This window comes from Anopheles coluzzii, chromosome X (assembly GCF_943734685.1).
Source record: "Anopheles coluzzii chromosome X, AcolN3, whole genome shotgun sequence".
Taxonomy (NCBI): Eukaryota; Metazoa; Arthropoda; class Insecta; order Diptera; family Culicidae; genus Anopheles; species Anopheles coluzzii.
In genome coordinates this window covers 14,738,332-14,752,989 of record NC_064669.1, presented here as the reverse complement: position 1 = coordinate 14,752,989, position 14,658 = coordinate 14,738,332, and the positions used below count along the sequence as shown (strand labels likewise).

The following is a 14,658-nucleotide window of genomic DNA, read 5'->3' as shown; positions in this document are numbered from 1 at the left end:
ACGAAATCTATCGATTCAAATTTCGAAAACGGTATCAATTTCTTCCCCCCTCGAGTGCTTCCGACGGAATCGAATGTCATGTGAGCAAAATAATAGGCCTGTATATTCGATTATATGCAAAGATAGTCTAGTGCATGTGTATCCCCAAAGATAGTACCAGAAAAAAATAATGAGTGTGTCCTAGAAAATGGTTAACACTTTGAACGCCAGTCTGACGTCACAGTTTTTCGAGTGAGCACGTAGTGCATGGCAAGAGAGCGATGAGAGCGATCATTTTTCGTGCGATTGTTATGACTCTTTTGTTTCATTGCAATAAGCGGCAAAGCACATGTTAAAGTGTTAAGGAAAAAGAAAAAAGATAAATAAACCGGAAAAAAAAAGATTTTTCAGGAGAACAACACCTAAAACTCAAAAAATACCAAAAGAATCCGGAGATAATCTGATGCCTTTCTTTTCGTTTGTACTAGAAGCACAAAAAAATGGTTTGAATCAAATTGGAGATATAGACTAGCTGTTTTTTAAATAAAAAAAAACTGTGTCATCAATACTATTGAATAATTCATCAAGGGAATGCTACACGTTAAAATACGGTATATTTTGCATGCATGCTTTTTGACCCGAAAACGAAAAACTGAAAGCTCTTATGGAGATTCATGCATACAATTAAAACGCGATTAAAAACATCTCTTATTTTGCCGTTACGCTACTTATGGATGATCCCTTATCGAAAACTGAGTACACTGGAAATAACAGAGGGTTTGATAGCGGGACATTGGTCAACAGGCATGATCTCTCCATAGGGTTTAATCCTCTCTCTCGCTCTCCCCGCGTTCTTATCTGCCAGCGACTCGAGCGCTAAGGTTTATTTCCATGCGTACGGCCACACATTCTCACTGCCGACCGCCACTCAGAATCATCTCATGGATGCTTGCACATTTCGGGCAGCTCCGCCGCAGCACAATCTAAGTAGCGTATTGACGTTCTGGCGCGCTAAAGACCGCCGCCGGGCTGTGCCGGTTTGGGCTGCCGCTTCGCTTGTTGATCGATACGACGGCCAGCAACGGCACGGCGGTACGTGTTGCTCGCAACAGAGAACAAGACAAAATGCCATCGTCATCGTGCTGCGTCGGTGCCGCAAAGAATGCTCGCCGCCCTCGGGAGGTGTACTGCTACATCCTCATCATCAACATCATCATAATCATCATCGTCAACATCGCGCTCTCGTTCGCTGCTGGTGCGGTGAACGTTAGTGCTCTTAGTGTAACGAATTTCAGCTTCACGCCAGCGGCAGGCAGCCAGATCGGGAAAAAGCCAGAGCAAACAAGTCTTCATCATGGCTGGGTTTCCGCTTTCCTCGCACTGTTTTCGAGCAGGAGCAAACACACACACACACACACACACACACACATATAGAGAGAAACAAACTTGGCAAAGTGTAGTGAATCGATACGGCCGTGCTGCTATCTGGAACACAGGTGTATCGCTCCCTGCAGCACGCGGCTGAGAATCGGGAAAATTGTATTTTCACAATCATCGACCCGGGCACCCTTGTTACGGGCACTGCTCAAATACACACACACACAAAGTGCGATGCACCGGAGACTGTGCGCTGTCAAAATTGAATTCGCACTCCATCATAATCACGATCGATAGGATGGCAAAGTGGATGGTTTGGAAGTAGTTTTTTTTTTCTCTGAACTTAAAGCCTCCCATCAGCTTCACAGTGGGACAGTGCCACTGTGAAGTGGTAGGTAGAAATAGTTAGCACCACGCCACGCCACGGTAGCGATTGAAAGCGGGTCCTGTGGGAAGTTGAAATGTGCGGCCCTGTATGTGTGCTCGGGTGTGGTTTTTCGCTCATGTGTGAGCGGTTTGCTTGCATTGGAGCACGCTGGTGCATGCAGGAAACAATGCCATCAGCATGCAGATGACACTCGACACTGTTGACCACAAGCTGTGACCACTTCAACAGTCGGCTGCAGTAAAGCTTGCTGCCGAATGCTTTTTGTGCTAGAGGCACCGTTGACAAACAGCGTAAAACGAGTCTCTCTCGCTCTCTCTCTCTCTCTCTCCCTCTCTCTCTCTCTCGCTCTCTTTTTTGGTCTGCTCGACCCGTACCTTTTGTTGTCGGCACTTTGTCAATTGTGCCAATCTCATCGGACATGGCAAAGGTACTTTCAAAATTCCTCTGAGTCTTCGCCTTTTTTTCAAAACTAAAACAAAACTATTCTTTATTAAACTTTCTCTCTATCTCCATCCCTTTCCGTTGCTGATGAGCTTCTGATGGTGTACGACACAACACGAAAGTCGTTTGATATATTGCACGCGTGTGGTTATGTGCATGTGTTCCGGACATTTTGATTCGACAGCTGGCTCATTTCCATGCAAATTGAGAAGATGTCCGATTTGTGTTGGTGAAGCATTTCGGGGTACAACTTGGCTCGCAGTGGCGGGTGGCGTCAGCGGCAACGTGTTGATGATGCGAAACGAACTTCTAGCCAGGCTCAGCAAGGGCTCCAATGCTTTTTTGCGCCTTTTTCTGTGTGCATATCAGGAGTTGAAGGCAATCAGTTTGTGCGGTGATGACTTTTGCCAACCTGGCTCACGCTTACCTGTGTACTTTTCGTTCGGGCGGATCTCCCATTCCACTGACCTGGGGTTAGGGTTTTTAGAAGGTTAGGTTCTTTTTTCCCCCCACAAAATCACACACACACACACGCATACAAAATCCTAAAAAGCGAACCGAACTCAAGTAAAGGCTGTCATGCGGCTGGAATTGCTTCGAATCCACTCCACAGAGAAGTAGCTTTGCGGCGAGTCTGTGCTTGACACGCCGACCCACACAGTGAGGCAAAGCGGCGGAGAGGATCCCCCGAAACCCAGGGACAACCTAGCTGACACGGGCTGTCTAGGGTTTGGCGGGACATTATCGTGATTAATGAGCTGCGTATGCTGTCCGGTGGTCCGCAATAAGTGGGAGATGCTGTTTTCGGAGAGTTTCGCAGGGCGCGTGCGAACGAGTTCACCGTCCTACCGCCAGTGGAAGGAAGGGCGCAAGGGGATCTATTTCGGATGTTTCGACCTGCATGCAAATGTGCGAAAGCAAAACCAGTTGTGTTGGGTTTTCCTTAGGTTTTTGTTGTTGTTTTGTTTTGTTTGGCTTTTATTATGACGCACTTGCGCTTGCTCTCTTCCTCTCTCTCTGTGTCTTTCTTCCTAGCAAACCGTCAGACGTTTCACGTTCAATCGTTATGCTTTCCATTTGCCTGCGTCTCCCCCATCGTCTGCCCATCCTGTGGGTGGTTCGTTCGCGTGGTCACTGGCCCCACTTTCCTCACCAGCAAGAACAATCCCTCTACCCGTCCAGTGGTAGGTTACTTGCCTGCGCTAATTAATCGCTCGATTTCAGCATTGATTTTTTTTTTTGGAAGGATGTTCTACTGATGTTCTTGCTGTGTTCCCCTATCCCTTGTTTTTCATTTCTCTTACCACAATCCGACTAATTTTCTCGCCTGTTTCCTCAATTTCTGCTCCACGTCATGTGATTTGATGCTCATGTCTAGGGTTTCTGGCTCGTTACTTAACTTAACTTTGGTTGAAGATATATTGTATTGTGTATATCAATGATCCATTTCTTTGTTGGGAGTGTGTCGGTGTTACGGTTTGCGCACTTTTGTGTGCGTGTTTCGGGTGTGTGCGTGTGTATGTGTGTGTTTCTGGGTTCATTTTCTTGTGTTCGGTTTGCATTAATTATAATTACTTTCAATATATTTTTTTTTCTTTATTATTCATATTATTATTATTATTTCTGCATTTTTTGCGTTTCTCACTACTAAGTTCTGCATTTTGTGTCTGCTGGGATGTTTTCATTCATTGCGCTCGCTCGCTCTCCCTATCTGTCGCTCGCTTTATCTTATCAATTAAAGTATTTTATTTTTTTTCATTCCAATTTTGTGTGTTTGCTGCTAGTTTTCTCCGTCCTTGGTTTGGGTGTGTAGGTTTTGTTTTTTTTTCGTCATTCTTTCACCCTTGTCTCAGTTTTTGTATTATTGTTTAATAGTATAGTTATTTTTTTTCTTGTTACCATTACGATGAATAGTAGTTGTTAGTTAGTAGTAGTAGTTGTAATATGTTGAAGTATTATCGCTCTCCCATTACTGCTCTCGTTACGCATTATTAATTAAAGAGATATCTGGTTGGCTGTTTTTTTCTTTCTCGCAAATAACTTTTCTTGATAAATTCCACCATTCCCCAGCATGCATGTGGAGCTATGTGCGGTGTGAATTGCTTCAAAAACGACACACACACACACACACTCATACCCACAAACGTTCGTCTATCCTAAGAAACACTCTTAAACATTCTGCTTGAGTATCTGTCCTTTGAAGGGGAGGAAGGAAGGTCGAAGGAACAAAGATTAAAAAAAAAACAGAAAAATAGAAACAGATGACCTGGTCACTAATGTGGGTGAGGGTGGCAATTGAATGTTGCCGCATGACCGTCAGACATAAGCATAAACAAGATTCTGGGATGGCGCAAACAAAAAGAAGCCACCCGGCAGATGAAACGATTCGCAAAGATCAAAGACCGGCCTCCACATCATCACGTAATGAGGAGTTCCGTAAACATGCAATGTTTCCATTTGCGGTAAAGTTGAGCTAGAGGCAGGTACCGTCATAGGATCGGCACTACTGTCCAACCACGGATAAAAAGAGAGAAAACTAAAGAAAGAGAGACAGAGAGAAAGAGAGAGAGATGGAGAGAAAGAAAAAGATAATGAAGTAATGCCCATAGTTCATATAACGGCACGGAAGCACGGTAAACACATGAAACAGTACAGTGCTAAAGCCGGAATCACATTCCGAACTGATCCACCCGTAGCATGAAGCGAAATAAACAGATGGAACTATTTTTATCCCCGCAAAACGATGCGTGGCGTTGCTGCTTTGCATCAAAATTCAATAACTTCCCGTCCCTCGCATCTCCCCTTCATGCCCAGATCAGATCGTTTCGCTTTGACGCGTCCGTTCAATCCTTAACCATGCCGTCCCGTACCCAGATTTCCGCACACCGTGCCGTGCTGCCGTGGTGGTTTAAATATAATCGTACAATTACAGCTTCTGCTCATTCTGCTGCTCTGTTATCTCGTTTATGTTTCAGCTACCTCCTCGTTGCTATTTGTATTATTTCACTATTGTTATCATTTTGCAATTACTACGTTATGGTTGTTTTTGTTTCTATCTCACTTTTCTTTTTCTGCTTAAAGTTTATTTCTTGTGCTCCCACTGGTAGGTATTATTTTATTTTATCTTTTTTTGTTTGTTCTTGCTTAATTTCTTACTTGCTTTCATCGCTGCTGCCCTTCTCGGCCGCTCAAAAACGTTTTGCTCACTAGTAAAGTATCGATCGAGAGATTTCGACTCTTTTATTTATGCTTCTAAACACGTACACTTAGACTGCATCTGTCATCTTGTTCGCCTTTGTTTGCTGCTTGCTACCCGCTTCTACCCGCTTCAAGTTGTTGTGTTGTGTTGGTTTTGTTTTGTTTTGCTCACTTTGCTTAACTCGCTGTAATGCTTGTAAATCTTTTGACGTTGTGAATGTATGTGTGGGTGTTGTTTTTTACTTTGCGTTATGTGCGAACGCTGTGAACGCTTTCAATTGTTGTGTGAACGTATGTGTAGGTGTGTATGTTTTTGTTGTGCGTTGTGCGTGGCGTTTAGTGTCCATCGAGCAGATGCATTTGACACATTTACTCATTTTGTTGCTTTTCATTTTCACCCGAATTGTCCACAACAACCCGCTTGGTGGTATTTGTATGTGTGTTTGTGTGTGTGAGTTTTTTTTCTCTTCTTTGTCCCAGACTGTTCGCAACACTCGACCGTGTTTATCTGAAATAAATGCAACGCCCTGTTTACGCCACACGCTGTGTTACTTGCGCTTCCGTACCATTTTCCGAACACATACACACGTTGGCTGGGCCTTCTGCTCAAATTCTGCTCCCAGTAGTCGGGGTAGCGTGGTGGGTCTTGGTTTTGTTAATTAATAATAAAACCTAGCTCGGTAGAAAATAACCTCATCTGGAACAGGGAGATTTTTTGCTGCTGTTTCTGGTACGGCCAAAGCCGCAGGAAAGGAAAAATGGCTAATGGGAGATTGTTTGTGTGAGTGTGTGCTGTGCTCGTATGTGAGCATTTTATGACGTTTTCTGTGCAGTTTGGCAGCTTTGGCAGCTACAACGGGCTGGGAAAAACTCTTGCTATTTCGATGGAGCGGAAAATGGCAAAAGTTGTTCTCAGATTTCTTTTCTGTATGTGTGTGTGTGTGTGTGCATGTGGTTTATACTTCTTCACCACACTCACACATACCAACACAGCATCTTTGCACAATTGTACTCACTTAAAAAAAAACTACATAAAACTGGATCTATAAGATTGTTAAGTTTCAAACTACAAAGTTCGATTTCTCTATTACACGGTAACTACTCCTCTACCGAAGTGGTCGGACAAATGCTACTTTGATTCCATTCCACCCTGTGGGGAGGGGTGTACCACAACCCTTTAAACCGAGACACCGAGATCATTCCTTGCCATGAAGAGAATGGTGGTTAGAAACAATTCCATTCTGTGGCCGTTCCGGTTCTGCCCATTTGCTTCGGTGGGTTTTGTTTTGTTGTTCTGATTTACTGTTCCCTTCCCCAGCACTGTCGGTGGCGCACGGGAAAGATGAGCAAGGGCTACGACCATTGACACTATTGCCAGAATCACTCTACCTACTATTACTACTGTGTGGAGTTGTTGAGTTGTGAAAATGGGGGGGGGGGGGGGGGAAAGAACGATTGAGCTATACTATCAAAAGATTACCACGTTTGTTACATTGGTGGGAAGTTAGGGTTGCGCTTTGTGCCATGTGCCCGGTGGATTGTGATTGATTGGTTTTCGGAAGCTGCCATATCTCCAATGTGTTTTTTGTTGCATCTCCACCCCTGTCACTCTCTCCTTTTCTCGCTCACCTGCACTCTGTTGCTGTAGTAAAAGTAGTGGCTGGATTTGATTGCTGCACACGATCGCGTTGCGGTACTCCCGTGCCGGCCGTTTCGCGCACCAGAGCGATCGAAATCAATTCAAGGGTACGAACTTTAAGGGGCTGCAAAAGTTCGAGTTGTCGAATTTAAGTCGTTCGGCTCGGGTTCGCGTTCCGCCGTTGAGGGTTGTGCGATGTTTGCAAATTATTGTTTTATAGTTGTTGCCGTTGTTGTGGTGTGTTCTGCTCGCCTTTTGCATCGCCGATTTCATCGTCCAGCCTCATCGCGTGTCTAGCATCTGGGGAGTAGACATTTAGGCGAAAAAAACGGAAAATTGAAACATTTAAGTAACGGTACCTTGGCAGTAAGGTGGAGCAGTGAAGGTGGTTGAAGAAAAAAAATCGAGCCTAGGGAGCGACCGAAAAAGATCAGTGAAAAAGGAAAAAGAGAAGAGAAGGCAGAGAAAATGAAAAGTTGACCGCAAAGCGTAATTGATTTTTGTCATGTAGGAAGCATACTTTTAGGCGCTCTTGCGATGCGGAGCGCAAGAAACAACGTACACATCGAGATCTGCTCTGCCTTTCCGACAGTGACCTTAATTTTAAGCTATAAAGGACGAAAAAAATAACACACACACACACACACACACACACACACACACACACAGATAGTTTTGTTTTTGCTGTTTATTTTTCCGAGTTGTGAAACTTTTCCGATCGGAATAGAGAGGCAAGTAACTTTTGCTGGAGACACAGTTTTAAGTTGGGTTATTAATAGATTAAAGTTGGGGCTTAGCTACGAGAAAACACTTTCAATAATTGCAACAGCAACATACACACACATACACACACACACACACACACACACACACACACACACACACACACACACACACACACACACAGAGATAGTTTTGTTTTTGCTGTTTATTTTTCCGAGTTGTGAAACTTTTCCGATCGGAATAGCGAGGCAAGTAACTTTTGCTGGAGACACAGTTTTAAGTTGGTTTATTAATAGATAAAAGTTGGGGCCTAGCTACGAGAAAACACTTTCAATAATTGCAACAGCAACATACACACACACATACACACACACACACACACACACACACACACACACACACACACACACACACAAAGTCTACCAGATACAGTTATTGTTTGGTACGTTGTAGGAAAAATTGTCACATTTGTTCCAAGAAAAACCGGTCGCTTGCGAGAATCGCGAGAACACTTCATTAATTTTCTACAAGATCTATTTGCTGCTTGTGGTTAGGAAAATTTGTATTCTTTTGCAGGAGAGCTTGCACCAAATAGCGTGCCGTTCAAATCCGGATCATTGAAGCAAGTAAATCGTGCGCTCGCTTGCTCCGACCGTGGTCAAACGCACGCTCGAGGAAAAAGCGCCTCGAGCTGGAAACAATGTACGGACGGAAAAGGCGTGAAAGTCGTGTTCCATTGCGAGAGGCATTCGCATTCGTTTCGGTTACAGATTTTCTCGAAGAAAAAGGAAGTAAAACAGTAAACACCAAACGCCTGCCCGTGAGGGGGCCACTTGCGGAGAAGTTCTCCGCTCCGTCCTTGGTGTACTTGGGCACATCATGCCAACCCGATAACGTCCCGAAGAGAAAACATGACACCCTGGACGAACGGGAATCTTGCTTCCTCTAACGCGTTGCCAGAAAATACCGTGAAAATCGATTTCACTCCCTCGAGCAGCCCCACCTCAATGTACATGTTAGGTTTCAAGAGAGAGAGAGAGAGAGAGAGAGAGAGAGAGAGAGAGAGAGAGAGAGAGAGAGAGAGAGAGAGAGAGAGAGAGAAAGGGTAGAGGAGGGCGGCCTGGGGATGGATTGAGCAGCACTCGCTCCTCGGTGGATGTGGCGCGAGCTGGAAGATTTCACTTGGGCTCGTTTTGCCATGGTTTTGTTTTTCTGTTTCGGGGCCGGCCACAACGCGGTCGGTTTGGCCAAAGCGGTGGATGCAGCATCCGCCAGCAAAACCGGGTGGCCACACGGGGTTGAAAATGAAGTGTTGGTGGTGGAGAAGAAATGGGCAATGGGGCTGAAAGAGGCAGCGCTGACTGAGAGACCTAGAAACGAAGGGTGGAATTATTTCCGGGCAACTTTCCCATTACATTACCCGGTTGCTTTCTCTTTGCCTATTCCCTGCGTAATCGCTGCAGCCTACGCCAAGGGTTAAATGTTTCGTCAACCTCCCCGGGGCAGCGCAGGGAGCGGCCCCGATGGGTTTCGCCAGCACACTTCACATTCTTTTCCATTATTCATGCATTCGGAAAGGAGCGTCGGAGGGGAATTCAGAGATTCGGAGGCGCATCAAATTCGCATTTGAGATAAGGGTCAGGGAGAAGAAAAAAAAATCCGATGATAGAAAGAATACGCCAAGCGTCAAAGCGTAGGATCTCGGCACAGGCAAAAACATACACACACACACACATATCAAAAGCACTGAACGAGAGATAGGAAAAAGTCAAACTGAAATCTCTGTCCCTCGGTACCATCCTAGGCCATCCCATTACCACTCCTCTTACCACTCCGCACGGTGGATTGTGGCTTTTCAGCGGCAGCTTCGCTTGTGCGCTGTGGGATGAGTTGTAAAATTCAATTTCAGGGCCTGCCCCTCCCCTTCCCTCTCCCTTCGCTCAGGCTTGCCCGGGCATGGCCAAAAAGTTTTACATTTCACATTAAACCGTTTGCGTGAGTGTGCGGAGACAGCGTGCGCTCTAATTGTGAAAGCGCTGTGTCAGGATGGGATTTCTTTCTCAGCGTGTGTGTGTCCCTGGAGGGAGCGAGGCTCCATACCGTTTTGGAGGCAACTGTTGCTTAAGCAGGACAAAGTTCGGTGGGAAAATTCTTATGGCAAGCTTGAGTCTTCCCTGCCACCGTCTCCTGGGTGAGATGATGCTTTTCTTCTTTTAAGGTGAGGAAGAAGAGAATTGATGGCTCTATAATTTGGGCTCCCGCTCCTTCGGGGTTTTGATTTTCAATATAGACTGTACTGTGTAGAAGCTTTGTGCCAAGGGTCCGTCAGGATTTTTTCATGCCAGCCAGCAAACGGAACGGATGTGCAAACACGGCAGCTAATGAAGCATTTCCGCTGAGTCTATCGAAAAGATCTGAGTGTATGTGTGTGTATGTGTGTGTTTGTGTGTGTAATATTTTTTCTTAAAAAAAAATTGATACAATATTACAGACCATTGCATACTTGTAGGCGCCTATCAGAATGCTTTGTAACAGCAATGCTTACTGGCACGCGGTACGTACTGCACAACGGATTTTTCGAGCGGCATTTAAATGCAGATCAGCTTTGAATATCATCAAAACGTAATATGCACGAGCACTTTACTGTATGTGAAAAAATGATGCACGAGTTTGATAGAAAAATAAAAAAAATGCAAAAAATCTTATTTCAATCTTAACTTCAAGGTAAAATCAGCCCAGCAGTATGCAAATCGCATGGCAAAATGTTCTCCTTATCAACAGCACATTGAATGCGATAATACGAAGCATTACGGGTCAAATAAAGGTTAAAATTAGCAAAGAGCTATATACCGTTGAAGAGATAGATAGTTGCGATTTTTTTGTCGCGTTGCTAATGTTTTGAGCGATTTTTGAGAGCTTACAAAACAGACATGACACATCGATTGCATACTTTAGGGCTTTTGCATCAATTTCAAGCAAAAAAAGCAATGTGCCAGAATGTATGCAATGCGCAATGTAGCAAACATGTTTCTATTCGTTGTTCGTTTACTATTGAGCGGCTAATGTCTACAACTGTAACTTTACAACAAGTTTGAGATCAACATAGCCTAGGGAAGTGATGTGTTGGTACAGAAATCACTAAATTGTTTAGTTTTGAAATGAAAGAGAAGAAGAACATCAAAATGGGTTCGATTTGCTTAGCTCTAGTTGCACTCACCTCATGTCAAGTCTGCTCCATTCACGGGTGTGTGTGGCTTGCTGTCTGCCAGTGTGTGTTAGTTTGTGTATTGAGTGTGTCAGGGTGTGTGTGTGTGTAAAGTTTGTGTGTGTCAAAAGTGGCCCTGCGCTGTCGCGCTTAGTCGCGCACGAAGACAAACTCGTTGTAGTGGTTCCAGCGGTTTTCTTCCGTGTCGACGCCCGGCTTCAGGTTTTCCGACACGGAACCGGCCGTGCCGGAGCCGCAGCTGGCCACCAGCCGGAAGCCCTGCTCCTGCAGCATGTCGAACGCCTGCTCGATGAACACGTGCTTCAGGAAGAACCGGGCCGTGTATCGGTCCGAGCCGCCGTGGTCCGGGTCGCGCGACTCGTTCAGCGTGTCGCCAAACACCTCCCGGCAGAGGGCGACCCTACCGTGCACCAGCAGGCGCGTGATCTTGCGGAACTTCACGTCGGCCAGCCCGTCCCGCCCGAACTGGAAGCTGCCCCGGTAGCCGACGGTGATGCAGCCCGGCACCTGCTTGCCCAGCAGCTCGATCAGCCCGGCCAGCCGGTAGTGCTCGGCCTCGCGGCGCAACCGGTCGCGCTCGAGGAACCCGATCGGGACGGTGTACCGTGCCGGATCGCGCAGATAGTCCAGCACGTGCCGGAACAGGCCGCCATCGCGGTCGATGAAGTAGTGGCCGCGGGCGTCGACGGGCAGGTCGGGCGGTGGGCTGCCCCCACCGAACGTGTCCTGCAGCCAGGAGCCCTCCTCGGCGAGCAGCGTCTTCAGGCTGACGGCGTACGCGGTACCGCCGACGTTCAGCTCGACCACCTCCGGGAACGCGCTCATCGTTTAGCAAGCGGTGCGCGCGACGGTTTGCGCCTGAATGGTAGACTCACACGCGTTGCACTCGATGCAAGCACAGCAAGCACGGGCTCTCGTGCAGCTACTGCTCGGGGCTTTTGACAGGGGACGAGTTCGGACTCAACGATGGCGGACGGGTTGATTGCCGGACACGATCGTTGATTGCATGGAAGGCTCGAGTGTCGGGGGTCGTTTGGTTGGGGAGCTGCAACTTGTTTTTAAGCACTAAAATCACACGCGCTTGCTGTTTTTCTTTTCTTCTTCAATTATTAACACACACATACACTTCTGCTCACGATGCACTTTGATTTTCTGGCGGGAAAAATCGTTGCAAAATAAACCATTCGCATCACAGCAACCAAACTCACAAAATCACGATCGAGCGTAGCTGTAGTAGCAATTGTTCTCCCGCAACCCACCTGTCCGGAGGCCTAGAGAGCAAATGTGCACGAGGGAAGGGTGGAGAGTAGACGAGCGGGGAAGTAAAGGAAGCACGTTTGAAGGACAGGTCCGTTCCGGAGACGAACCCGGAGATGAGCTTTGCAGATGCACTTGGCCGCGGCTGCACTCCACCTCGTGGGTGGCGTTCGGGGGCCGGGTGGCGGACAGATGGACAGTGGATGTGTATGTGTGTGTGTGTGTGCGGTGAAGATGTAGCGCGTGCCTGCACCGATCTCTGCTCCTGTGCTTGGTTTGGGCGGTAATGTTACGAGAAAGACACACGTCCAGACTCGCACCCGTACGCGACTGAAATGAGATCGGGATGTGCACGAACGTTCGCCACGACCAGCGAGCGGACGCGTTCAGTCGTTTTTGCCTTGCTTGGGAAAAGGACGGCTAAAGCGATAGGGATTGGGGAGGGTGTGGGGGGAGAGGCAGAGGGTGAGTTAGAGAGAAAGAGAAGGAGAAAGGCAAAGAGAGGGAGAGAAAATGAAGGAAGGAGAGACGAGCGATGGAGGGGTGTATTTCACCGTGCTGCTGGAGCGCACCAGCCGTTACCGTTGCACAGTGTGAGCTTTATCCGTACGAAGTAGGATAAATTAAAATCTAAAACAAAAATACGAAAAATTCGAACAAATTCCACTGAAGGCTGAAAAGAGTGCAGAAACGTGAGATTACTATTACAAATCGTACATTAATCTATTATTAAAAAAACGTTTTTTTAATCTCTTGTACAAATGCAACCAATTTCCATATTTAGCTGATGTTGTTCTTTTTATTCCATTTACCATATTATTAAAAAAAATTAATCATATTTGATGGATCAGGTTTGAAAGATTAGTTTTCCTTCAGAAATTTAGACTCTTTTGATGGATATACTGTGAAATCCCTCATACCGAGGACTCCTTATAACGAATTTTTCGCTTAGCGGGCAAATCTAAATGCTCAACAAATACCTCTCGTAGTGAGTCAAATCTCGAGCAATATATTTTTTTCGGTTCCGATGTGAAATCAAGATCGGTGAACATTAAGCATTTTTTTGATTTTGATTATGATTCAGACAAGTAAGACATTCGATGCTTGTTCAATACAAAACTATTGCAGAAAAGTCTTTAATGACTTTATGTGCACTGAAGAATGTTTACCAAAACAAATTTTAAAATGTGATGAAACTGGCTTATTAAAAAAAAGTCTGAAAAAAAAAGTGAAACACATCATCACAAATCGATCTAAAATGTGTTTTATACAAACATAAATTAAAACAATCGACCACTTTTTATAATGATTTACAAATATCTTCGCAATGATTAGCATTATGAGTCTTTCATGTATTTTTTCAGATGCGTATATGCCTTTTATATAAGTGCATTTGCAGTCCTGGAACCAATTATTTCACTTTTCATACAAATCATGCAAAAAGACTTCCCGCATGAAGAGTTTGCGTGAGTCACTGGAACGGATTAAAATCGTGATGAGTAGTTGGGAAGTTGACTTTTCAACCAGTGTCAAACAAAATATGTATCAGTCAGATTGTATTTTCCTTATCAAATTGACAGTTGCGTTCCAGCGTAATGGATATTGAAAATTGTATACAAAAAATAATGCAAATTTCCATAAAAAATGAATAGGTTTAAAACCTTGGACTAGTCTAGCGCGTGATTGTGTATAGAGTGTTGACAACATTTCAAATTATCAAACTCCATGTTAACAAAAATTAGCCAGTTTTGTAAAACTAGAAATCCAGCTGATATATCTGTTTTACATAAATTAATTCATGTTGTATAATAATTTGATTGTTTTTTATCGATTCTTGTTGTAATTTTATATATTTTGTTCAATTATTTGAAATAAAAAGAAATCCTTGTAATGTGCTACATGAAAATCCCACAAACCCTCATCAGTAAGGCCAACGAGGCATTCGAGAAGCAAAAAACTTTTTTGCAATTTGATCTCAGCAGTACCCACAGTGCGTTGGGGAGCAAGCTGGTTGCCTAGATTCAGGGGAGCGAGAATGGGTGGCGGGGTACAAGAGCGAAAAAAAAACACACACACGGATGCTTCCGTGTTGAAGAGATGAAACGTGAGAAAACGGTATTATTTCCCTTACCTTTTCCCTCCCACCGTTCTGTACCAATATCTTTCTCTCTCTCTCTCTCTCTTTCTTGCTCTCTCTCTTTCTTTCCTGCTCTCGTTCAAGGTAGCCTCAAAAAAGCGCCCGTTAGTATGCAATCCGCCCGCGTGCTTGATGCTGTTGCTGTTGCGGGATCTTTTCGCCTGGTCGTGTGGAGAGTTGTTCCGCGTCCTGCGCCCTGTTGCGCACGTGCTCTGACTCTCTCTATCGCTCAACGTGCGCTCTCTTGCGTTTTCTCTCTCTCTCTCTCTCTCTCTCTCTCTCTCTCTCTCTCT

General features: G+C 45.3%; 1 protein-coding gene across 1 annotated transcript; it reads right to left on the bottom strand.

Annotated features, from left to right (window-relative positions):
* Window positions 1-5,632: 5,632 nt before the first annotated feature.
* On the bottom strand, window positions 5,633-12,615 carry LOC120952674 (BTB/POZ domain-containing protein KCTD8). Its single transcript, XM_040372130.2, has 2 exons — window positions 10,963-12,615; window positions 5,633-7,322 (listed from the first exon to the last, which is right to left on the bottom strand). The coding sequence occupies exon 1, from the start codon at window positions 11,794-11,796 to the stop codon at window positions 11,101-11,103; it is 696 nt and encodes a 231-aa protein (XP_040228064.1). The 5' UTR covers window positions 11,797-12,615; the 3' UTR covers window positions 5,633-7,322; window positions 10,963-11,100.
* Window positions 12,616-14,658: the final 2,043 nt, after the last annotated feature.

Coding starts and splice junctions, on each gene's coding strand:
- LOC120952674 (XM_040372130.2), bottom strand. CDS start 11,796: ATGAGCGCGTTCCCGGAGGTGGTCGAGCTGAACGTCGGCGGTACCGCG.